The 25671-nt window shown below is 44.9% G+C and overlaps 1 protein-coding gene across 2 annotated transcripts in view; it reads right to left on the reverse strand.

Annotated features, from left to right (window-relative positions):
- Positions 1 to 18409: 18409 nt before the first annotated feature.
- LOC144773631 (TRPM8 channel-associated factor homolog) overlaps positions 18410 to 25671 on the reverse strand; it is a 149313-nt gene continuing 142051 nt past the window's right edge. The window contains exon 9 of one of the 2 annotated variants that reach the window (XM_078658777.1): positions 18410 to 20265. In XM_078658777.1, the coding sequence (XP_078514903.1) occupies positions 20023 to 20265 (243 nt within the window). In that variant the 3' untranslated portion in view covers positions 18410 to 20022. The remainder of the gene's footprint in view (positions 20266 to 25671) is intronic. The other variant, XM_078658778.1, reaches the window with a different exon arrangement.

The raw sequence follows: 25671 nt of genomic DNA on the forward strand, positions 1-25671 counted from the left end.
ATTCAATTTATCCCATTGTAAGGCATACCCATTTTGCCTAGATAAAGTAATATTCCCTATAGTTTGAGTTGTTTGGTCGCTAGTGCGAACTGAGTTTCTTTTAGTCCATATTGATATGCTCAAGGGAAAATGGTCACTCACTGAAATCTCGTGGGTATGAAAAACCACAGCTCTAGATGCCTACCTACAAGACATCAAAATAAAATATATTGTTGAGGATTACCTTGCATATTATAGCTAGGGTCAGAAGGCACTGGGTTAAAACATAACTTATTTGCGAATTCCAAGTCTGCTTCGAACATAACTTCATTTAAAATGTCCCCATATTTGTTATGTACAAAGTGCTGAAAAGACTGATCTTTATCACAAGAAATACCACAACACCCGCTATCTGCATACTTACTTATATTACTGTTAAAGTCCCCACCCCATAATATACACACGTCTCTAGAGGACGAAGCCTGGGTATTTTCTACGAAGGTGTTGATGGACCTTACTACTTCTTCGAACCTATCGGGTGGAATATTATTATACAAATTAACAACCAGCAAACACAACAAATTATCAATGTCAAGCAACAGGACCTGATAGTAAGGGCCCCATTAGGATGACTGGCGGACATTGTCCACCCCCCACCATATCGGAGAACAGGAACGCCCACCATAAGGGCGGGGGTCCCGTGGGGGGAATTAGTATGTGCCCGCCACTGTGGCGAGCACATCCTGTAGTTTTAGCATTGTGGTGGGCGGTGCAGTCTGCACCGCCTGTCACAATGCTAATAATACTTTTTCGCATCTGCATATGCAAAGCTGCAGGCACCTCGCGGTGCCTGCCGCCCTGCATATGCAAATGTGTGGGGTACCATAGGTACCCCCCTGTCCTCCCCCACCTCTGCCTACACCAGGGGGGCCCGCCGGGGGCCTCTGCAGCAAACACCGCCTGCCTTTTTGTGGCGGCATTGCCGCCGCGGAAAGGCACCTATAGCTCAGCATCGTAATATGGCTGGCGGTGTCCATTGGACACCGCCACCATATTATTCCCTTTCCGCCGCGGTCGCAAGGCGACCAGGGCGGAAAAGCGGCGGACGGTCTTTCCGTCCGCCGCGGTCCCCCCCGCCATACTAATATGGCGGGGGGGAATCTGGGTAAGGGTGTCGGGCAGATTGCCTCCACCAGGTCAGCGGTGGCCACCGCCAGCCTGGCGGAGGCAATCCGCCCGACATCATAATGGGCCCCTTAGTGTCAGTACTAATCAATTTTTTTTTTCAAGATTAAAAAGATTCAACACATAGAAACATAGACCCTCCTTTGCTCTCGTGTGAGATGACGGAATAACTGCGGTATGAAAGGATCTACATCCATTCATATGTATGGGGTCATGGGTCCAAGTTTCCACTTGGGACACCAAATACATCGAACCCTTTCACAAAGTCGCACCAGGTGTAGTCTGTCCCCTTTGTTTTCAGCCCTGCAACATTCCAAAACAGGACCTGGCAACAGGTCCTCCTATCTTCCCCCTTCACCGCTGCACACACTCCTACTATGGCTGCTGGAGGAGTAGACTGATGGTGCTGCACCGTCAATGATCTAATATGTATGTCGGAAGTGATGGGACTTGAGGTACAATTTTCAACCCCCATAAAAACGCCCTCATCTCTCCTTTTCACTAAGTGCAGTGCAGCATTTGAGTGAAAAAGAGTGGTTATATCTCAAGCATGTTCCCTTCCAGCTGCCATGCTATTCAGTGAATTTAGCACACCACATTAAGCGCAGTTACTCAGTTTGTGTAAGCCAAGCAAGAGACATGGAGGTCTATTCATCAAAAGTGCCCGCCAATCAGGGCATCAAGAAAAGTTGCAGTGCTTCATTGCATGAACAGGAGAGAACTGAAATTAGTGAGAAAACATCAAACTGCGACGCCTCCCCAGGTATGGCATAATAAAGAAAAATATGTTTATTTCTTCTCATGTTGTCTCCTCATTTTTTCTTCTTTCTATGTGTGCGTTCTGCAGCTAACATAGAAAGAAGAAAAAGCCTAAGAAGATTGTTTTTATGCAGGAAGGTGTCCCTAACCACACTATCTGCAACGCAGGCACCCTTACACCATGGGGCAAGAGGGCCTGCATTAGCGCTAGGAAGCCAAAAGGGCGCCAGCACGGGAAAGGGCATATTATGTTAAATAAGGCGCATTCCTGAGCTTCACGAAAGCTACGTAGATATGCCGCTAAGTGCATCCCACCGTGCAGGTAATTAGCTCACAGGCAATTAATACTATCATGAGGAAAACACCCACAAATTGAGATGAGATTGCTCATAAAACTAGTCAGGTAGAGGCAGTGCAGCCTCATAAACCAACCCAAGATAAACATAGGGTGCTAATTATGTGCATTCCACTCGATATGGTACTACTACTAGAAGAGTGTACTAGATGGGGAGCAATCTTTGTGAGTATTGGGCATATCTACACTACTACTCGGGCCTACACTCATCGGCGGTGTTACAAGGTGTTAAACCAGGTACAGATATAGAGCAGGGTGCCACACTGCCTTGATTTAGGAATGACATTAAGAGGTAATTTTTAAACAATACCCTCCCTTAATAATTCCAGTTAACATCTGATGAGAAGCTGCAGTTTTGGGAGGACAGCTGTGGTTGGTGGTGGTGTCTGTTCCTGACTGCAAACAGGAGTTTCTAAAATTATATTCAGAAGTTTACACCTCTTTGAGCCACGATACTTTAGGATCCTGAGCTGTAGAGGGAAACATCCTTTACAACGCAACCATTACATCGCACTACACTTACAACGCAGTCATTACATCGCAATATCCTTTACAACGCATGTCACTAAAATGCATGGCAATACATAGCATGAAACTAAATCGCATGTCACTACAACACAGGCATTACAACGCATACCATTACAACGCATATTAGCCCTACACTTTCCATAACATTCCCTACTGTTGCACCCCCCTGGAGTTAGAATAGCAAATATTACCCCTATACTATCCAATACTTACCTTAAATGCCATGTAATGGTATGCATTGTAATAGTGTGTGTTGTAAAGGTATAATGCGATGTAATGGAATTCGTTGTAAAGGTAGTTTCTAAAAATGCGATGTAGTGTTATGCGATGTAATGGAATGCATTGTTAAGGATAGTGCGATGTAAAAACTGTGTTGTAAAGGCATGCGTTGTAAATGTATGTGCTGTAACGGATATATGACGGTACAACGCGTACCGTCACAACGCATACCTTTACAACGCGGTCGTTACCACGACTTGCGTTGGGGGGGCGCGGATTTCGAATAGTTTAATTTACTATTCTAACCCCGTGGACCCTAGGGAAGGTGTTAGGATAGTAAATTAACTATTTTTAGACCTTGAGCGCCCTCCAGCGCAAGTCGTGGTAACGACTTGCGTTGTCACAGCCGCGGTGTAAAGGTACCGCGTTGTGAAAACATCGTTGTAAACGATGTTTACCGCTGTAACGCCAAACATTCGCTGTAGAACCACAATTAAAAGCAGAAAATGTGACGAGGGCCCAATAAAGAGAGCACATGAGGTTAGTGTATAGAAGGATGAGAAAGCTTTGGATCCAGAGCCGGTTTAGCAAAGAATCGTGCTTTGGAACTTACAGCTGTTGGACCGCTTCTGGATAGTGCAGTAAAACCACAGACTCCCAGAGAACATCTCGTGGGGACTGCAGCTCAAGATATGCATTTTAATGGAGCGCTCAACATTCCAATGTTCTAATATGGTCTTCTTTATCGGATTTTATCCTTGCAAAGGATGACTGGCCGCAGGCTTTACTTGTCGGAAGTGACGCACCCTGAGGTGAGGAGGTTGGGGTTTCACCCTTAGAACTCGAAGAGCTCAGGGAAAGATATGCATGAGTGGGAACTAAAACAGGCTCGAGCGTTATATAGAAAGCAAGCAGGATGGGACAAATAATCTGTCCACATGTGACCAGGCGCAAAATCCTCTAAAGCCAGAAGCTAAGCGCAATACAAAATCGATTTTAGATCAATTGCAATATCAAGGTGTGATCATGCCTTGCAATTTGACTATGAACACTCCTCTTTTTTCAATATTACAACCTGACAATTCATACTGAATATTTTTAGATTATAGATCCTTAAGCACATATACACACAAACATGGAATGCAAAATACTCACAGTACTGGACTAATGACACATTTACTCAGAATAAATCTAAAACAAGGCTAGACAGATCTGATGGACTTCCTGCTCAAAATATAGCAAGTCATGTATTGTGTGATTAATTTGAATCTTTACAATGCCATCATGGTGCAAGCGGAAAGCAAAGAATGAAAACATTCTTAAACATCCACAAGTTGAAATCACATGGCGAATTCAATATAATGAAAACAAGGACACTTCGCGAAAACATAGTCGGCCTCAATTATGAGAAGTGACGCATCGCTGCGTGAAAACAGCGATGCGTCACTTTTCATTGCGCCATTCTTGCGACACCAATAAAGCGTCATATTTACATTATGACGCATCATTGCGCAAGGAGTTACAGATACATCAGGATTTCTGACGTATCTGTAAGCACAAAAGTGACGCATTGCTGGAGTGTGTCTCTAAAAGTGACCCAACTCCAGCAATGTATCCTTTCACATGGGGCAAGCCCCATGTGAAACGGCCTGCGTCAGTCTTACGCCTGCTGTGAGGCAGGGGTACGATATTGACGCATTTGTGTCCTAGAAGTGGCGCAGTGAAATCTTGTAGATTTCACTGAGTCACTTCTATGACCCTTCCTTGCGTCAATACGCCCCCCCCTGCATACATTATACCTGGTGCAGGTATAATGTGGCGCAGGGGTTTACAAAGTGACGCATCTACCTAGAAGCGTCACTTTGTAAATATGACGCAACAAGGCGCATTTTTTACGCCACTGGTGCGTCACAAAAAGTGACGCACAGCTTCATAAATGAGGCCCAGTATGTGCAATACAGTCACCCCTCTGGCCTCACATTCACTGCAATAAATACAGGGGCTTGTTTCCTTATCATAATTAAAATGACCTACGGATCAAAGCAGCACAAGTGCATTCCGTAATGCAAGTCGCCCCTAGGCCTTTGTGACCAAATGAAGCAGTGTAAGTCATTTGTCTCATTGGCTGGGCACCAGGGTTGTAGTATCACGTGGCGGGGGTGAGTATTTCCGGTATGGGCAAGAGTGCAGCGCTCGCGCATGCAGCCTGCAGTGCGCATGCGCTCCAAAGTGTGCTGCAAACGAGCCGGTGCAGACATTTCAAAGCAGAAAGTTAAGAGGAACAATGAAGACAATAGATACAGTACAGTACAGGCCATGGCGAGAAGAAACCTGCTAGCCCTCAGATCTGCAAGTCCATTATTGAATTCTGTGCAAGTCGATGGTTAATGCACCATGCCTTCCATCTGTTGCCCATTCATGCTAGCTCCATTTAGACTTCAGACAAGAAGATATGAGACACGGCCTCTTTGCATGTTCTCCTGCCATGTTGCAAGAATACTGGCCTTAAGAGGATTCGCCTTTGGGGAAGCAGCGCTGGGCAGCAGCATAATGAGAGGGAGATAAACTAAGATTATATGCTGTGTATGTGTCACAAAAGTGATGCAAATTGGTGCAAATTCTTATTTTTCTGACTTACTTTCCGGTGCTAAACTTGTTCAGCGCTGGAAATAACGAGAAAGGAACGCATAGCAATAATTTGCATTACTCAGCGTTAAGAGGTCATACCATGGGTGGAGAATGGGGGTTCCCATGCGACCACCCACTGTTTCTGATGCTAAACCCAATTTACTAAATAAAGTAGACATGGTTTAGCATGAGAATACTGCGCCCTTTTGAAGTAGGCACAAGGAACGAGAAATGCTTTCATGTCTCCTACCTTTTCCAACTTAGATGCATATTTGCAAAGAAGTGACGGAGCGTGGTGATACCCTTCTTGGCTTAGTGCCAAGCTCCGCCACTTCTGAAACACAGGACTGCCCCGTATTTACAATAGTACAGCGTTTCCCCTTGTGCTGGTGCTATATTTAGCTGCATAGCACTAACACAGGCACCCTTGCCCAAGCCCAAGCCAGGCACACTTGCACTATAGCAAGGGTGCCTGTGGTGTGGGGAATGGCTGTTTCTGTGCAGGAAGGGACACCTTACTGTTCAAAAAGAATCTTAAATGGTGATTTGTAACCTTTATGTGTTCTGCTTTGTGCAGCACTCATACAAGTTGCAATTTTTCATTTTTAACAGATTGTTTATGTCCTGGAAGGAGAACCTTGCAGCACACATAAAAACAGCAAAAACAAGGAGAAATAAAGCATTTCTCCTTATTGCGCCTTGTTAAGACCTGGTTTTCCGTGGACTTAATGTTGGCGCTGCCCTACATTTACACCAACCTTGTAAATAGGGGGTAGCATCAAAATCAATGGGTGTTGGGGCAGCACACCCATTGCCCGGCCGTTTAACGCTAAGTATAAGGTGAAAGGGTGCCTTATTTACAAGACAGCATTAAGCCAGGTTAAGTGTCTTAACACTGCCTTGTAAATATGTCAATAAGGGGAAGCCCATATCGACACCGGGAGTGATAGGGGATTGTAAATGTTCCCCTTTGTATATGTACCCCACTGTACAGCACACATACAAAGAGGGAAAATGATTTAAGTCAGTCTATGCATGTTCAATTGTACTGGAAGGCTACCCTTCCAGTACAAAACCTATACCAGACTCAAAGAGACATCCTTGCACCATGCCGCAAAGGTGTCTCCATGGTGCACAACAGCTGATTTCAGCACCGGCCCTGGGGAAAGCCGAGGAGAGTGCCATATTCCAGTAAATTTGGCGTTCTCCTCCTCTCTCCTTTTCACGCAGCACAGTGTAGCATTTGTGGCTTCTGCACTGCGCAATGTGAAAACGTGGAAGATCTGCCCCAGAGTCTTCTACAGATTTCAGGGTGTAAGGGCACTGCCTTTGCCCTGGAGGTTTTCACATTTGGGCAGTGTCAGGAGTCCAGTCAGCAATACATTCCTTAGGGCTTGTGTTCTCATGGTCGCTCTCAAGTATGGCTGGCAAAGAAGGTCATCATGGGATTTGTGGAGCCCTGTGGCACCCACGGTGTGTGTGATTTTGTTCATTTCCTATTCCTTAAACTTGAGCTTACCCTATTCTTTAGTATGCTTTTTAGGTGCTGCGGTGTCACAGCTATATTATTAAGGCATTCTGCATCAGAATTTAATGTGCCTTATTGCTCTTTGCGTACTAAAAAATCACCCGCAGGACCCCTTCCATGGAGTCTGCATCTGCTTGGATCAATTGATGGTCAAATTTAACTACATTCTTTTTTGCAGTCAACGTCCATGCTCACCTGCCCAAATTCCAATCATGTCAATGTGTGTCTTGTTGTTTTAGGGAGCCCAAACAGTGTCATGTAAGCAGCTTAGTGACCATGCTCTAGTGTGTCTGTGAGCATTTCAGGGAATGCAAGGTGCCCTTACCTTATAGTAGTTAGCAGTTTGGCACAAGTTACTATTCGCATCCCATCAGTTGTTGGGTTCTGTAATTTGTGATAAAGTTTGGTTGGGGCAAACAATGTTTTGGCTGCTTTTTCCTCAAGGGCCTTTGCCTGATGGAAGGGTTTGTCTATGTCTGACAGCAACATGCTATGGTAATTATTTTTACCAGCAATGGTTATAGTTAAAGTTCGAAGTCACCTGGAGTTTTTTGGCCCTTTGTCAAAAACCCAAGACTTTGGATTGTATAGCATTTGCTGAAAAAGAGCACCTCAGAATTGTCTTCATTCAATTTGAAAAAGTTGGTGTGCATCCAATTGACAATGCCTTTTAAGCATTCTTTGATACTGGGAATGACCGCTTCTGAATGTTCTCTAAATGAGAAAATTAATTGTGTATCATCCGCATAAGAAACAACCTTCACTTCCCAGGTCCCCATAAGGGTTGGCTTGAAGAGCAGCAGGCTGAGGGCAGAGCCCTGCGGCATCCCACAGACCCGTGGTTTGGGAGAAGATGAGAACGGGTGAAGAAAAACCCGCCAAGAGCAATCTTCCAGAACAAATTGCATCCAGGATAGTATGGTGCCCTGAAAGCCAAGAAGGCTTGATCTATTAAACAATGTGAAATGTGCTACAATGTCAAAAGCTGCCAACAGGTCTAGCATCACCACCATGGAGGAGACGCCACCATCCACAGTTTCTCTGGCGGTCTCTAACACTTTCAAAAAGGCCTTCTCTGTGCTGTATCCCACTTGGAAGCCAGATTGAGTGTTGCGAAGCAAATCACTAGCTTCAACAGAGGATGAAAGTTGTGCTTTTTCCAAGTATCCCAAACTCCTCTTGAGTTGCATTCTAGGGTAAAGATCAGTGTTGCTGGTGTTGGAGTGTGCCGATGTCCATCATCTTCTTCATAAATTGATACTTGTATAGCGCACTACTCACCCGCAAGGGTCTCAAGGCGCTTGTACGAATACAGCTGTGGAACCCATCCTGGCTTTCCCTGTGGGGTGTCCACTCCTGGGCACCCCCAAGGTGGAGGCCAGGCATCCTTAGCGTTGTGGGGGCCGTTGTGGAGATTAAGCAAGCTATTGCCCAGAGTTGCAGAGTGGGACTCCATGATTGGAATAGGCACCGAGGCGAGAATTATCAGGTCTGTGGAATTTCGAGCCCAAAACCCGCCGAGGCGGGGAATTGAACCCTGGTCCCGGGCTATGGGCGGTGGGTGAAATATGGGTCCTTGTTGGTTCTCATCCATCCCTGCCAGGCGGCCACCTTGTTTGTTGAGGTTGTTTGATGCTCTTGTTCCACCATCCTTATTATTGTTATTGGTTGACGATCATTTACCCACATCTCCACAGACTACTGTTTTTGGTTCTCAGTACAGGGACAACTTAGTTGCGCTGGGGCACTGCCCTGTGTGTTAATGGCAACAAACACAACAAGCATTTACAATGCAACGGTCTCGCCTTTGAAAAAGTTAGAGCTATTGGCATTGTAAATGACAAAAATTTTATTTATGTGTTGGTTTTGAAAACAGATAAATAAATGGCCCTGTCATTTACAATGCCAATAGCTTAATTTCTCGCAAATGCCACACACAAACACAGAGTCCCACACACATACATACTTACAGAGTAGTAGAGTGAGTAGTGGAGTGAGTAGTAGAGTGAGTAGTAGAGTGAGTAGTAGAGAGTGAGTAGTAGAGTGTAGTAGCGAGTGAGTAGTAGAGAATGAGTAGAGAGTAGAGTAGTAGAGTGATTAGAGAGTGAAGTAGAGTAGAGGAGATTGAGTAGAGCAGTGAGTAGTAGAGTAGTAGGGTGAGTAGTAGAGTAGTATAGAGTGAGTAGTAGAGAGTAGTAGAGTGATTAGAGAGTGAGTAGTTGAGTGATTAGAGTGAGTAGTAGAGATTCAGTAGAGAGTAGTAGAGCATAGTAGAGTGAGTAGTAGAGTGAGTAGTAGCAATAGAGTGAGTAGTAGAGTAGTAGAGTGAGTAGTAGAGAGTAGTGTAGAGTGAGTAGTAGAGTGAGTAGTAGAGACTGAGTAATAGAGTAGTAGAGAGTGAGTAGTAGAGAATGCGTAGAAAGTAGTAGAGAGTGACTCTTCTTCTAAGCGTAGATTTGTACACAATATAATTGTGTAGGTTTCCCACAAGTGATCACAACTGCATTAAATACGTCAAGTTTGGAACAAATGTGTACAGAAACATGACAAAAGATATGGCCAAGGAAATGCCCATTAACATGGAAAAAGTTCAAAGAATATATCATTGAAATCCAGGGGAGGTTTCAATCTGGTACCCTGAATAGAGCAGTGATACAGCAAATCACAACCTTGCCAAGAGGCTGTTCACACTTTCAGCTGTTTAGGATTTAAAACACACCCCTATATGCATTGGGGCCGTAAGTATTTGTGGCTAGTCTTAGAAAAGTAACATTTTCTCTCCTCAACCTCCTTAGCATAAAGATTGTCTGCTTCCTAAAGGAATCATGTGCCCCCCAGAAGCAGCTGAAGCTGCAGAGAGCCATTTGTGTGCAAAGAATCGAAGGCATTGGAACGGAAGGCATGTGCCATGCAAATACCGATAGAACAATATAATATTAAAACAAACAAAAGCGGCTCAAAATAAGATAAAATAAATTATAAACTACTACCACTGCGTGAGAACCTGAGGTGGGAGCAGGGTAAATGCCCCCGGCCTGCCTTTAGCTAATGCTGCAGGATCCAAGCTGTCAATCACAGGGAACAGATGAAAGATGACGCCACGGGGTGTCCTTCCTCGTCCCATAGGCTCGGCTTAACCTAAAACTGACCTCGGATTAAGATATGTTGGTGACATAAACCAGAAAGCCATCAGCTTAGATTCTTGAGCAGAGGATGTAAGCATTGGCACATTTTCAAACACTCATTAAGGGTGCAGTAGGCCACAGAAAGGCGCAGGGGGCAACTGTGTGGGAGATAGTGACGCACTGCTACAGAGCACGACTGCAATGCCCCCTTCATTTCAGAAAACACCCTGACATCGAGCAGCCAGAACATACACTCTCTTTAATGGCACTGATGTCAAAGGCCAGCTGCCAACCGGCCGCATAATCAAAGAATGGAAACATCTTTCAGTCAACAAATCTCCAGTGGCTAAAATCCATACCCTATAATCTGAGGTTGATACAAATTACAAAGGCTTCTCGGTAAATAGTGCTTTACGCTCACAGAAACTGAGCTTCTACAACATATTTTGTTTTGCCTCTTGGGATCTGATCTGGCAGATGTGGAAACGCTTAGAATGGAAATGCAATCATTACAACTTTATTGCACTTTAAAAATGGATTTTGAGGCGTCCACCGGTGCAGAATGAACACGAGTGCAACGGGCAAGCTGAGCTAAAACAACTTTTCATGCAAACACCGCTCCCCCCAGAAGACCCCCGCGCTAGCCATTGGTAGGCACAGTCACCCTGTACCACCGGACTCCCGCTCCTGGGAAGAATGTGAAATATTCTGCGAGCCGAGATAACTCTTTGCCGGATAAAATCTGAGTGTGTCGGGCCGAGGTGGCCAGTCTGCGGCTCCCGGAGGCCCTGGAAGTGTCCGGCAGGTACAGTGGAGCCAGCGGGACTGTGCCTGGGAGGAGGCAATCTGTAGGCCGGGGCGGCCAGGGGCCCAACTCCACAGGGAGCGGTGATCTAGCCCCATCCACCAGATGGCGTGGGTTTCCAAAGCCTCACCAAACACACACCTATATTCACATTCCCAAAGCCTCACAAACCCCATACATCTGCACATACACATTCACACACACAAGCTCACCCGCATACACACCAGCAATATAAACGTACTTTTACAACAAAATGCCCACACACAATCCAAAAAAACAACGTTGTACACCCAGGTGCGCACTCTACAATTCGGCCATCGCACACCAAACTGCACAGGAAGTACACTGCCCGAGGCAAACACATACCACACACATACACAAACCACGGTCGTACATAAAAAATGCACCGCACACACATGCATCCTCAAACACAGACAAACGAGCACAGATACACAACAGACTACCCATGTCAAACAAGGAAACACAAGCATTCACGCATGCACACATGAACACAAAATCACCACACGCAGGGCGGCTCTATTAAACGTTTCCCCAGCTCTGCGGTGTCGGAGACGAGCTTCGTTGGGGGCCGCAGCCCCGGCTCTACATCTGCTTCGGATTTGAGATGTGATGGGCGCAGCTCAGCACACCAAGCTCGTGTCTGGAGCGCACCTCAGTGTGCCACTAGTTAGAGTGTTAAAACCAATGCACGTCTAAGCGTTTATCTGTTTCGGGCGCCTCGTGAAGACAAGTGTATGTAGGAAGCGAGCTGCTGCAGTAGAACTAAATTTTGAACGTATGCGTGCGGTGCATATACACTGTACTTCACAGATCCTGATTGTTATCTCCTGAATCTGTAACGGTTAACCCGAATCAAGTTCAATGCCGTGAATGAGAGGTAATTGCGAAGAGCTGGTGCGGAGGTCCAAGAACACTTTGTCCCGGTGCTGAACTACTATTGAAAGTGTGGAGGGGGTGTAGCTCGAACACACACGTCCTCGTGTCAAAGGGCGCATGTGGCTTTCGCAATAGTAAACCTTTAGAACAGGTCTCCGGTGGCGCTGCTAATGTCTTTAGTTTTATGTCTGTATTTCGTGGTACCCCGGGCTTACCTTCGCTGTCTGTGTCGCTGCCATCATGATACACTGCGTCTGGGCAGGAAGTCTCGGCCGCTTGGAGGGCTGCGCGTTTATCATGGTAGGAGGAGGCGGCGTTTTCTCTGCAGATACCTTTACAGAAAGGCTCGGTGTCCAGTAGTACCAGCACTTTAGTTTTCCGCTAGAGCGTATGCGGTAGTGTTAATGTAATCACCATCTTAAACATATAATGGACTTCTTTTGATAAGATAAGCCTCTCTTTTACACCCATTCCAACATGGCCGCCGCTTTCATCAGAAGTCCTGCTGAATACGGCTTTTTATCGTTCACAAGTGACTGCAAGCTACTTTAAAGAGAATTAAAGAAAATTCAGTATGCTGAGTCATTTCTTCCCTGATTTTGCACTCAGGTTTCCTGATTCTACATCCGAATGCCATTTGCAGTGTATACACCATAAAAATTCAGGATTAGAATTTTCAGAAGTCATACATAAACAAGTCAGGTCCCGGGCCGCGCTGTGATTGGCTGACGTCACGGGGGTGTCCCGGGCCGGCAGTCAATCACAGCGCGGCCCGGGAATGACGTCACGGGGGTGTCCCGGGCCGGCAGCCAATCGCAGCGCGGCCCGGGACAAAGGGGCGGGGCTTAAAAAAAGCACCAGAAACGCCCCCGAATCGCGTTTTCAAGAGAAAGCGCGATTGACAGCCTCTGTCTCCCAATGGCTAGCCTCCATTTATGGAGCTAGCCAATGATAGACAGAGGCGGGTCATCACCCGACATAGAACTCAAGAGGTTTTGCTAGCGTATGCGTACTTCGTACGCCTTGCTAGGCAAAACCTAAAAAACGAGCATGAGAGGGAATATTAATCAGGTTGCCCCCCACTCAATTACTTATAAATCACCAAAACCTGATTAATTATGAACATTTATCTTTCGGAGAACAGGAGCAGAGTAGGACATTAACTCTGCTCACGGGACAGTCTCAATGTCATTTACCTCCCCGCCCAAATGTCAATACACCACGTTTCATTTCATCTTGTAAACAGCAAGAGGAAAACATGGGTGAGAGGTCAGAAAGTACCTCACGTAAGCATCACCAAGGGAGCTGCTGGTTGGTACTCACCAGTTTGCCCATGTTATGATCATCGGTGACTCTCATGACCATAAGAAAGGAGAACGTGTGACTACATTTTTAAGAGGTGAAGAAAGGAAAAGGAAGACAGTGATGTGTGTACAGATGCACTGCAAGTGCTTGTGTCAATCAATACCCTCTGGGCCCCTTCGTGTTAATGGCAACAACCTGTGAGATGAACATTGGCTGAACCCATGTATACATTGCTTTAGATTCTCTTTTTCTTGTACATTTGTATGAGGCATCAGATTTGTGCTTGTTTGTGCAAAGACGGCTCCAGGGTTATTTATATGCTGATCTTCTTGTAGAGTGTGTTTGGGGGACTCCTTTGGAGTTGTCTTCAAGTAAAAGATTGGGTAGGTGCCCACTTCCTTTACTCTACTATCATCGTTTGCTCTTTCTGATTCAGTGCGGTATTTGGTCTTTGCAATTTGTTATACTTTCTGTTTGCACATGGCTGGGTACAAACTTGGGTGCGCAGTGGGCAAAAGAACGATGGATTTAACCCAGATCTTTTGACTGGAGGAGAATGTTTGCATTGTCAGCATTCCGTCCATCATTTGCTTGCTGTAACACTTTTCGCCCTAAGTGAGATGGGTATGCCCAGGCGTGGGTCCCTTGCTTGCTGTGCCACTGGATTCAAGCTAGCCTTCCTGAGGAAGGGTGACATACCCTGAAACCGGTCCCAGGATGCTTGTTTCTGATCCAGGGAGGACCTGGACTGGCAGTTCGGGCTGGACTGTTCCCATGGGGCACAGGGTGAAGACTGATTTGCATATGGCTGGGTCCAAACTGGGGTGTCGTAGTGGGCAAAAGAACTATGGATTTAACCCAGATCTTTTGACTGGGGAAGAATGTTTCCATTGTCAGCATTCCGTCCCTCATTGTTTTGCTGTAATACTTTCTGTGGTGACTGTTGTGAATTTGCTTTTTATTTATTTTATTAGGTTTCATGGACTTCTGCAGATTCTTCTTTTTCCATCATGATAGGGGTCTTTGATTATTCTCCGCCACTGGAGGTCGATTGTCATCGATCGACTCTATTAGCCTCTTCGTTGTATTGTTGCCTGTCAACGGCATATCTGCTGCACTCATAGCGGAGCTTGCTCTATTCAGTTCAAGTTATGGGTCTTCTGTTTGCGAGTCCTCGCTGCCTCAGTTTTTATGTTGCGGTTGCCCAGTTGACTAGTGGGTACTAGGGGTGCATTCTGTAGATTCACACTAATGACGCTTTGAGTTTCCTTGCAATAAGACCCACTCGCTATGAGTAGTATGGATTTTGGGCTGCATTGCAGATCCAGATCTGTGTGAGCAGGACTCCCAGTGGGGCCTGTCATAGTTTCATTGCCTGCGTGTTCCATGGACACTTCTTTTGTGTGATTGTCTCCTAGAGGAGTGTCCCAACCAAGTCTAGTGCTGGGCTGTGTAGTCTATAGACAATTCGTTAGAGTTGTCAGCAGCTCCACCTGAGTAGCTAACTTATTATTAACACTTTTGTTTATTGACATTTCAAAGATTATAAGAATATAGCACACAATTAACGGTGAATCAGTTTCCTATGTTTACAATTATTAGCTCACGTTGTACATGCAGACACACAAAAAACACCCATAAGGGATGGGTTTATAGTTGCACTATATGCCATAAGGTAATATTAATATACCTTTAAAATACAAAGTCTTGTCACAGAATGTGAGAACAACATCAGTTGCAGAGAAGTCGGCCAGGGAAGGGCAATCCACTATGCTATGGTTGCTCCGGGACCTGCAACCCCTAAACCTAAGAGGGTTCAGCGCATTTTCGCAGCTGGGACTCAATCCCACTGTCTGCCCATCTTCAGAGTCAACTGCATGCTCAGCCCTAGGGGACAGAGTAGCTAACTTATCTATTATAGTGTTGTCAGCCGCCCCATCTTCTTCCTTGTGTTGGTTCCCCCAGGAGTCTAGTTTCTGGTTGAGCATATATACAGTTGCTTGTCGGGCGTCAGTACACTATGGGCGAGCATTTGTATGAGCTCCACTTGGAGTACTAGTTATTATGACTGCCAGGTGAGAGCCTTGACAGCCCCATATAAAGAGGAATTGGGGGTCTTTATGATGGAATCAGGTACATCATTTCTGCTCGAAATTTATTGAGGGGGTCTTGCCCCTAGTTGTGTGGAACCAGATATTCTCTGGGCTCGGCCCCCTATGTTCCCCAATCCAGGTGGTTCCAGTGTGTGATTTGACAGCATTCCAAAGATTTGTGCGAGGCCCCCTTAGAGTAATCTAGCGGGGCAGTGCATCCTGATTGTATCTCTCAATTTCCATGAACTGTGAGTTGTCAAAGTGGTGTTTAGCGGATCGATGATCCTGGGCCAATATTTCCTTCCTCCTCAATGGCCTGACGGAGCTTGCTCCTTTTAAGTCATCTACTTAGTCAGTCTGTATATGGTCATGATGGGGGGCCCTTGGGCTCATGTCTCCTTTGATCATTGTTGAAGAAAGCTCTATGTTCTCTATGGCCTCCAAGGGTGTGCTCCAATTGAGGAGGATTTTTGCAATTGTTCTGTTGTTGCAAACTTCCAATCCTACCGCCATCTCCCTTATTGTAGGTGTTTCAGAAGTGAAGCAAATTGTTGCAGGGGCAGTTAATTCTTTTGCTTTGGCTGGCAGAAGTTGGCCGCCAAGGAGCATGGAGAGTCAACCCTTACCCCTGTGAGGTATGTGTTGATAGCGCTCTTTGTGCCAGCAGATGCAGGGGCTGGGGCTGACTTTCTCTTCACTAGATCAGTGTCCGCAGCAGCCCCCCAGTCACCGGTGTCACCTGCACCACCAGTGGCGCCCCTCTCACAATCTTGCCAGGTGTACTGCTCTGCTCAGGGTATTCAGGGTGCGCGGGTTTAAAGCAAGCTGTCTCAAATCAATACCTCAAATTCCATGATTTCCATGATTTGTGGCCATAGTGCTGCTCTCCTCTGGTCCCTTCTTGTCTTGGTGTTGAACTTACGCTGCTACTGCCGCTGTTCCTATGCGCACCTTAGGTCAACCTTAGGCTGACTTGCCTCCTTACCACAGGTACGAGGAGTGAGGAATGGAGGATGTGGGTGCTGGTGGGCCTCCCTGCAAGCTGGTAGCTTGGATCGTAGACCAGGATGTTGCGACTGGCTAGTATGTCAGGTCTGTCTAGGCTTGCGGCTCACTCACTGCTCCCACTGCCATAGGCTACGGCATAATGTTGTGCCTCCATCCATGGCAGAAGGCAGAGGCTCAGGTCTCAATCCTCTTCCTCCCTCAAACAACAGAGTTCAGGGGCCCGCAACCCAGCACTCTGCGAGCCCAGCACTGAGCGAGCCCAGCACTCAGGCAGCACTCGGCGAGCCCAGCACTCTGGCAGCACTCGGCAAGCCCAGCACTCGGGCAGCACTTGGCGAGCCCAGCACTCGGGCAGCACTCGGCGAGCCCAGCACTCAGGCAGCACTTGCGCACACTGCAAATCCAAGTCTCGGTTCCACTCCGCTTACAACCTTCGTCTGCTCACATCCTACTCACATCTGACTTCTCACGTCCAACGTTAGGAAAGGAAGAGTAATCCACAAAATATAGTGCCTGAATCCAAGTATTGAAACACTTTTTCATTCTCACATTTTACTACATCTATAGAAGATTGCCTCAGGGGTATAAGAATGGCCCTGTACTCTTTGCAGCAAGGATTATGGAGATCTCACAAAATGATCCTGAAGCGCTGTGGTGTATTGACATCTATATTACGTATGATGTCATTGATATCATTATCCTGTCCACCCTATGTGTTCACCCAATCTAGGTTTCCAGATATGCCATCTAGAGGGAGTGGTCAGGATAGGGACTTTTAATGTGATTTTCCTTGGTTATGAATGATCCAGTGAGGTTAAAGGATTGCCAGTTGACTTCATGCAGTAGCACGCTTCTTTCCAACTTCCAAACAATTTACAAGAGTTTCTTAACTTCACAGCACATTATGCTGAGCAGGTTATGCCTTTGCACAAATTAACTACTTCAGCATTTTCTGAAAAGTATAGTACGAAAACATATAAAACTGTCTAATACAGACAAGAGGCTTCATTTACTAGTCTTTGAAGCAAGGCATTGCAGCAGGTAACTCTTTGTAATGTTCTGGTGGTGCTAAGCTTTTCGCCTTATTTACGTGGCCTAACACTGCCTTGTGAATAAGGCCCCCTTTCACACAACACTTACCGTGGAATGAGCGGGCAACGAGTGTTGCGGTGAGCGTTCCGTCGCAACACCCATTGGTTTTGGCTGTCCTCTATTTACAAGGGGGGGCGCAAATAGGAAACAGCTCCCAAAAATCAGGGAAAACCTGGTCTCAAGTATTATTTTCTCCTCTTTTTGCTGTTTCTGTGTGTCCTGCATCCTGCAGCACACATAGACACAGCAAAACATCTTTAGTGAATGTTCATGTACAAGAAGGTGTCACTATCTGCACATAAACAATCTTGAACAAAACTACAAGTTTCAACTTCTGTGTGTGTTGCATAAAGCAGCAACAATCATTTCCCACAACGCAGTCACACTTGCACTCTGGTGCAAGGGTGCCTGCATTGGTGTTAGGCAGCTAAATTTTGCACCTGCGCAAGGAGAAACGCTGGGGTGCACCATATTCTTGGAAATACGGAGAAACCCTGGGTTTGCATAATCGCAGAGCGCGATGTTGGTAATTTTGGCTTAAAGTAGCACTACGGCATTCTCTTGTAAATATGCCCCCAAACTCCTGGATGGCCAAGAGGGAAAGAGGCCCAGAACAATGACTTACTTCTAAAACAACACCAGCTCCAGTGTGGATAATTAGAGACTGCACTGATGATTGGCTGCCAAGAATCTGTGTGGAGAAGATTCAAGGTTACCTGGAGAAACAATTAACTTTTTCTCAGGGCTCAATGTATTTGTTAATCAGATGCTTCGTTTGTTATATCCAGCTAGGTGTTACCTTGGGAAAAATACATCAAACATTTAGAATAACCACAGAGGAGGACACTTGCTTCACAGGCTGAAATAGGATGTAGTGCAAGAAAGGTACAAGCCATGACCTTAAAAATCAATCAATGAATTCTTTATTTTGTATTTAAGATCAGTAAAGCATGCATAAAACATCTCTAACATCTTGTGTGCCCCTGTATCCTGTGCAAGCAAGCTGGTGTCTGAAATAGCGACAGTGAATGAAGAAGTGATTGAGTGATGCTGAGTGCCTGCTGGGTGGTAGCCTGGGGAGGTGGTGCTGCTGGAGGAAGGACAAAGCTCTGACAGGAGTATAGACCTGAAGCTGCACATAAGGACCAAACATGAACTAAATAAGATACCTTCCTCCAGGTGAGTGTCTTACGACTCATCTGTAATGGACATCCCTCTAGACCTAGCAATATGATTTTAGCAATATTACACATCCCATTACCAATATACGAGCTGTTTAAAAGGAAGCTCCTGGGATACAAATAGTTATAAAACTTTAAATGTATTCAGCTCGCCACACAGTAAGAATAGATTCAACTATAGGCAAAATATCAGAACAATAAAGAAATCACATGGCACACCAATAATAAGATATGTACTGTTGTACTACACAACCCACTGCCTACACCACATCAACATGTGAGCAATCCTACAGGGAAGAACATAAACTACATGCAGTCTAGACCACTTCAAGGGGATAACATCCCTATGTATGGCCACACATATTATATACACTACCTGCTTCTTAGTACACTTCATGAGATGAGTAACACAGGAGGGAAATACACATGTATATATATCTGTACCCACTATAGGTTACATGCTGCCTAGTAAATTTCACAGCACGAGCACTATTCGGAAGAACAGCACCTCTATGTATATATGTTCCCACTATACACTATTGGCTTCCTAGTCCACTTCAACATTGGACCAGCACTAGGGGGAACCATGACCACATAATTGGGTGATGTACTTGAAGATACTAGAAAAATCTCCTGTAGCGTCTTTCCCAAAGAGAATGCCCATGAGATTATCGCAGAAGACTCGACTGTCATTCTTTTTCCCCTGTGAGTGGGGGGGAGGGGAGTTGTGGCATTAAATACTGGGCATGAAGAAATATTCTGCCGCTAGGTTGCTCTGTTTCTCACAGTGAGTCTTGCACTAGCAATACATGCTTTCAGTGGAGGTGAATGTTAATGGGAAGCCCTGGAGGCTTGGTTCTGGATCTATTGAGATGTCTCTTGGGTCCTGAAGGAAACCAGTGAGCACAAATGCTTCTCGTGTTCATTGAGACTCCTAGGTATAATGCATTAATTCAGCAGCTTGCTCATCATGCTGGCTCTAGGCACAAAGCTGTGAGTGAGTGTGCACTTACACCGAGCTAGCACAGTGCATGTAAAGATTTTGTATTGACCAACATTGGTGCCTCAGCCACCACACTTTGAAGACCTAGTTGCAAACATAGTGACAGTATTTACTTGGACAATCCTGTCTCTTGCACCACTGATAAAGAACTTACTTCACAATACAGCTATAGCAACCTTACACATCCACATAATCAGAACATATGCAATCAAGTTGATCATGATCCAAGCTTCGGAGAAGATGCGTGAAAACCATGGTCACATCTTAAAGCGATTAATTTGAATATGCTGAGCACTCCGCTGATGGACCATGTGTCTCCATAATTGCTGCCTTCACACAAATTTCTTCATTGGGTTCTCGGCCCACTCCGGCAGCGAAGACACTTTTTGGGTGGTACTGTCAGTGATCGGCCAGCCCCACATCTTGAAGAACGGGACCAAATTCTTCTTCACTTGTTTGGAGAACAATTCTGCCCAGAGGTTCATCTTGTACTTGTTTTCATTCATGATGTCAGTCATTTTCTGGTAGTCGGAGAAGAGCTGGATGAAGGGAGCCCAACCAAAGCCTTCCTGCAGCTGGAAGTCAAGAAAAGAACAATGCATGAATCTGATGTCCCTAAATCAACACTCAGTGTTGTGAGTTGTATTTAATTATGGTACATAAACCTATATAAAAAGTAAAAGAACACCATATAGAGTTGGGAGGTGCAAGGGCAATTGTGAATTTACCATGTATAAAGGAGTAAAATGAAACAAATGACGTACATGTAACATACATATGTAAATGTAAATGTAGGCGTACTTGTAAAGCGCACTGATACTCCGGAGTGTCCTGGCGCTGTACTCATACCGCTAGGGAACCCTTCCTGGTTTTTCCCCATGAAATGTCCACTCCTGGGCATCCCCAGGGTGCAACCAGGCATCCCTAGCACTGTTGGGGGCCGTTGTGGAGACTAAGCAAGCTATTGCCCAGAGTTGCAGCGTGGGACCCATGTTTAGAGTAGGCACCGAGGCGAGAAATCAAGTCCGAGAAATTATGAGCCCAAGATCCGCCTAGACCAGCCGAGGCAGGAATTAAACCCTGGTCCCGGGCCAGACCTCTGCATCAGGGTCTGCCGCTCTAACCATTGAGCCACACTTCTCCACTTGAGAAGTGAACTTCTACGTAGGAGTGTATTTGCTGCTGTGGCCCTACAGCGGAACCAGATGAAGTTGCCCAGTCTCTTCATTCTCATCTAGAATCTGCCTCATCAGTATTCATGAGCGAGGATATTGGTGGCCATAAAAGGTATCATGGCCTGCTTGGTCAGCAGACTACCATGTCTGGGATCACTTTTTAAATGTTTTCAATAAATGCAGTCTGTTTTCCTGCTAGGCAACAGAGCTATATTTAAAGAAAAGTTTGAATCTTTTAAAAAGTTCCTTTGAGAGTAGACAGTGGTCCGCCAGACCCCACGATTGCATATCATATTAATCTACATTCACAGCTCACAGAGCGGTAGTTATTTATTTAAAGCAGAGTTTTGTTTGCCAAATATTGTGATCCAATTCTGATAAAGAAGGACTTTGGGTTACAGATGCAATAGCTATTGAGCGCAATGTTTCTAAACTAGTTAACTATTATGGTCCTAATCATGAAGAGTGTATTTTACATTGATGCAATGTCCCGGTCATCGAATAGTTATAGGATACTTACATTAATTACAGGCAATCAATATTGATTCCTCTTAAAAAGATAAGACACATCTAAAACCCCAAAATTAAAGGCAGAATATGGTTTGATCGACCTTTGGGGAGAGGATAATGATTTACATGTTACTCAAAGAGATTTATTTCGGTTGTTCGAGTACATTTTTGGGGAGGCTCTCAGCATACTATTAACAAATAAACTGAAATCATTGCAAGTAGCTTTTCAGATTATCCCATTATCCAGATTGAAATTAATTGAAACAACGATCTCCCATTGCCAGATGGTCATTTGAGAAAAGATTACTACAGGACCATCAATAGATATGGTATATGTGTTTTATTAAGGAGTTTTTTTCTAATGAATCTTGAAACAGCAGAGATATCTATTATCTGGGATGCATTCAAAGCTGCTTTGTGGGGGTAATTTTCACTTATGTGGTTAACCTAAGAAGAATAAGTCATTCAAAAGTTAAAGAAATGCAAATAACTATAAATGATGACATCTCTCAAATGTTAATACAAGGAGATGAAGGACACAGTGCTGAAACTTTTCAGACACTCACCTCCAGTCACAGATCAGGTTTGAATCCTTCATCATTCTTTAGCTCACTTCCCCACCCCAGGTCAGACCGAGTAATATGCAAATCAGTCTTGACCCTGTTCCTTATGAGAATTATCTAGCCCGAACTGCTAAGCCAGACCGGAAACAATTTGATCATGGGTTCTGCTGTGAACAAAAATAATTGGGAGCAAGCCAGACAAGTATTAAGAAAACGTATTTTAGTGAGTAATTAATTAATGATCACACCACTATGCAATGCTCATATGAAGCAAATGAACATGCAGGAAAATACCAGCTATATACTTAGCACAGAAATTCTAAAGCCGGCATCTGTCAAAATTATGAAACAATGTCAAGGTATTACAGACATTATTCTTCAGAATTATAATTTGCTCTATTTTGTAGCAGAAAATATCTCAGAAAATCAGATAAAAAGATATTTAGATCATTTCCAGATCCCTAAAGTAATTCCAAGATAAACATAATTAACGCAAGGAAACAGACTTTTTTTCAGATTTCGTTGCTCCCCCTTTTTGCTACCATTTTGACCACTAGGTATTGGTGTAATGGCTCTGAAATGTTATGAGCGCTGCTGCACCAACGTGGACTGCACCTGGTGGCTAGCAAAGGAGAACGGGTTGTGCTTGCGGTGTCCTGGTCATGGAGAAATTGTTTCAGAATGTTTTGCAATTGCAATTGCTGTTAAGGCTGTTGACAGGATACAACCCACTATTCCTCAAACAACTACATTACAATTCTATACTGATGAAATGTTCTTATATCTTATAGGCAGATAAAAATGATCTCTTCTACATTAAATCAGATGCACGAATTTGTTATTGAAGGATAGAGGGTAAGTCATGAAAAACAGAAAGTATATGATTCAAAACCTCTGCAGGTTGACTACCTGGCAGTTGAAGTGGGAAATACAATCCTAATTGGTATGTTAGATATCTCAGTATTGATTTCTCTGCAGAATATTCCAATTTGTTCAAAATAAATTATTTTCCAACATTTAATCTATCTATCTATACTACTATAATAAAGGAAGAACTTTCAGCCTTTGAGGCGGGTAAACTCGGGAACCACAGCGCCAATCCACACACCCGACACACCGTTGGAATCGTCAGGGTGTGTAGATGGTTATAGGCTATATAAATTAAAAAAGAAACGGGATTTAAAAAATTTATAGTAAAAAAAATGTAGTCCCTCCGAAGTAGCGCCGGCCGCGACGTGCGTGCTCACGTAGGGAGCGCGGGGAGGAGCGCAACGAGGAGCGGCGGACATGGCGCGGGGGAGGAGCGGTGACGTGAGGAGCAGCGGAGAGGCCAGCAGCGGTGTGAGCAGCGGACAGGCTGGAAGAACGGCGGCTGAGGTAAGGGAGTGGCGGACATGGCACAGGGGAGGAGCGGTGACGTGAGGACCAGCGGACAGGCCAGCGGCGGTGCGAGCAGCGGACAGGCAGGTGGAGTGGCGGCTGAGGTAAGGGGACCCTTGCTGGGGCAGGCGGGGGTCGGGGCAGGTGGGGGTCGGGGCAGGCGGGGTTCGGGGCAGGCGGGGGACTTGCCGGGCGGGAGCCCGGGCTGCTGCACAATGTCGGGGCGGGCGGGGGTCAGGGACGCCTGTTGCACCCGGACAAGGTCGGGACGGGCTGCTAGTAATAATATAATAAAGAGAGAGCCCAGACCTTTGAGGCGGGTAATCCCAGGAACCACAACACCAAATACAACACCCAAAACAGCGTTGGAAAGGGCAGTTGCAGCGGAAGGACATAGGCTATGCAGACGCCCACCATATACATTTAAAAGGTAAAAGAACCGTGCCAGCAAAGTAGTCCCTTGTGGGCGTGTCTGCATTGTGCTGTGGGCTGAGGAGCTGCGTTCGAATCTCGGCATCAGCTCAACATCCTGTGATTCCAGGCAAATCGCTTTGTCTCCCCGTGCCTACCACAAATTAATGTGGTTTTCTGTAATGTAAATAGTGCTCATGCCATGTTGTCGAGTTTGCGCCATATAATATTGCAAGGAAAAATAAAGTAGGGACACTCGAGTTCACACACTACTGAACGCGCACTCTTAAATGCATCAGCAGTGCACTGTGAATCGGAGCGTTTCACAGGCCTGTCACAGATAAGAAATGCTATCAAAACGAAATCCTACAAAACAATATACTACTGGCCGGCAGCAATTCATACCCGGACAACGTCGGGACGGGCTGCTAGTAAAGTATAAAGTTAAAACAATGCTAACTATAATAGGATGAATAGTACTAATCAAACTGTACAACCTTTGCCCCTTTATATTCCTGATCGTAAGCATAGAGTCCACATTCATTTTATTTACTCAATTTGATAAATGATTCAAAAACTTTACACGGAAGTGTCAAACACCCACATATAAGATTATCTAGGAAACAAATTGATTATCAATAGGATGGATCATTCCTCCCTAATATTCAAATATATTATTTTGCTCCTCTAGCAAATATCCTATCTGGCCGTTATGGCATTACATGCTTTAGTATTCACAACAATGATATAATTAAGTTAATGGTTAACAAACTCTCTATGGATATGTCCATACTAATTAAATCCTCAAAATCTTCTAAAAAGAATAGATATATCATAATCCAGGACCTGTCTTTTATGAAAGAAAGTTTTTTTTCATTATTTAAAATTCCCAAAAAGTAAGAATATACAGCATTAGGAGATTGTAGACTTCTAGGCCTCAATCTTGGAGCAGGTGCTGGCATGATATTGTAAAAGTTTGGCTTTAGGTACATTTTTTATTTGGATAAAGGCCTAATTTGGAAAACCCGGGAGGAGGTTAAGCATTAAAAATCAGTCTTGATATTGGTTTTTCTGATTAAATTGATTATTAAACTTTTTTTTGAAGTCAAGAAGGATTACTCCCATAATATTGTTAAAATGTTATTTGAGACTTCAAGAAAAGGTACAGATTTCTCATGCAGTATAGAGTCGGAATGTATTAATTCAACACTTTGATGGATCTGAAAGAGAGAATGTGATCAGGAAAACAACTAAATTAGGGATGAAATCTCACAGTTCAATTACAAATCTTTTTGTGTGGCTAATTTTAGATTCAGTATTTTTTTATTAAAGATGGATGCTATACTCCCAAAGCCCTTAATACACTTTGGAAAAAACACAGTTGATGGACAGAATGTAGAACAATGTCATACATTCACCCCAGTACAAGGATCTGGGCCTAAATCCATCGTTTTTTTGCACTCCACACAACCCTGGGTTAGACACTGGCTATATGCAAATCAGCTCTGACCCTGTGCCTCATGGGAACAGTCCAGTCCGAACTACCAAGCCATGTCTTTCCCAGACCGGAATCAAGAATCCAAGGACCGGTTTCTGGCTATCAGCCTTCATCAGCCTGGATAGCTTGACTCCAGTGGTGTGGAGAGCCTGGGACTCACGTCTGAGCATACCCAGCCCACTGGGGGTGAAAATTGCAAAAAACACAGTTGATGGACAGAATGTAGAACAATGTCATACATTCACCCCAGTACAAGGATCTGGGCCTAAATCCATCGTTTTTTTGCACTCCACACCACCCTGGGTTAGACACTGGCTATATGCAAATCAGCTCTGACCCTGTGCCTCATGGGAACAGTCCAGTCCGAACTACCAAGCCATGTCTTTCCCAGACCGGAATCAAGCATCCAAGGACCGGTTTCTGGCTATCAGCCTTCATCAGCCT

Source organism: Lissotriton helveticus, chromosome 8 (assembly GCF_964261635.1).
Source record: "Lissotriton helveticus chromosome 8, aLisHel1.1, whole genome shotgun sequence".
Classification (NCBI taxonomy): Eukaryota; Metazoa; Chordata; class Amphibia; order Caudata; family Salamandridae; genus Lissotriton; species Lissotriton helveticus.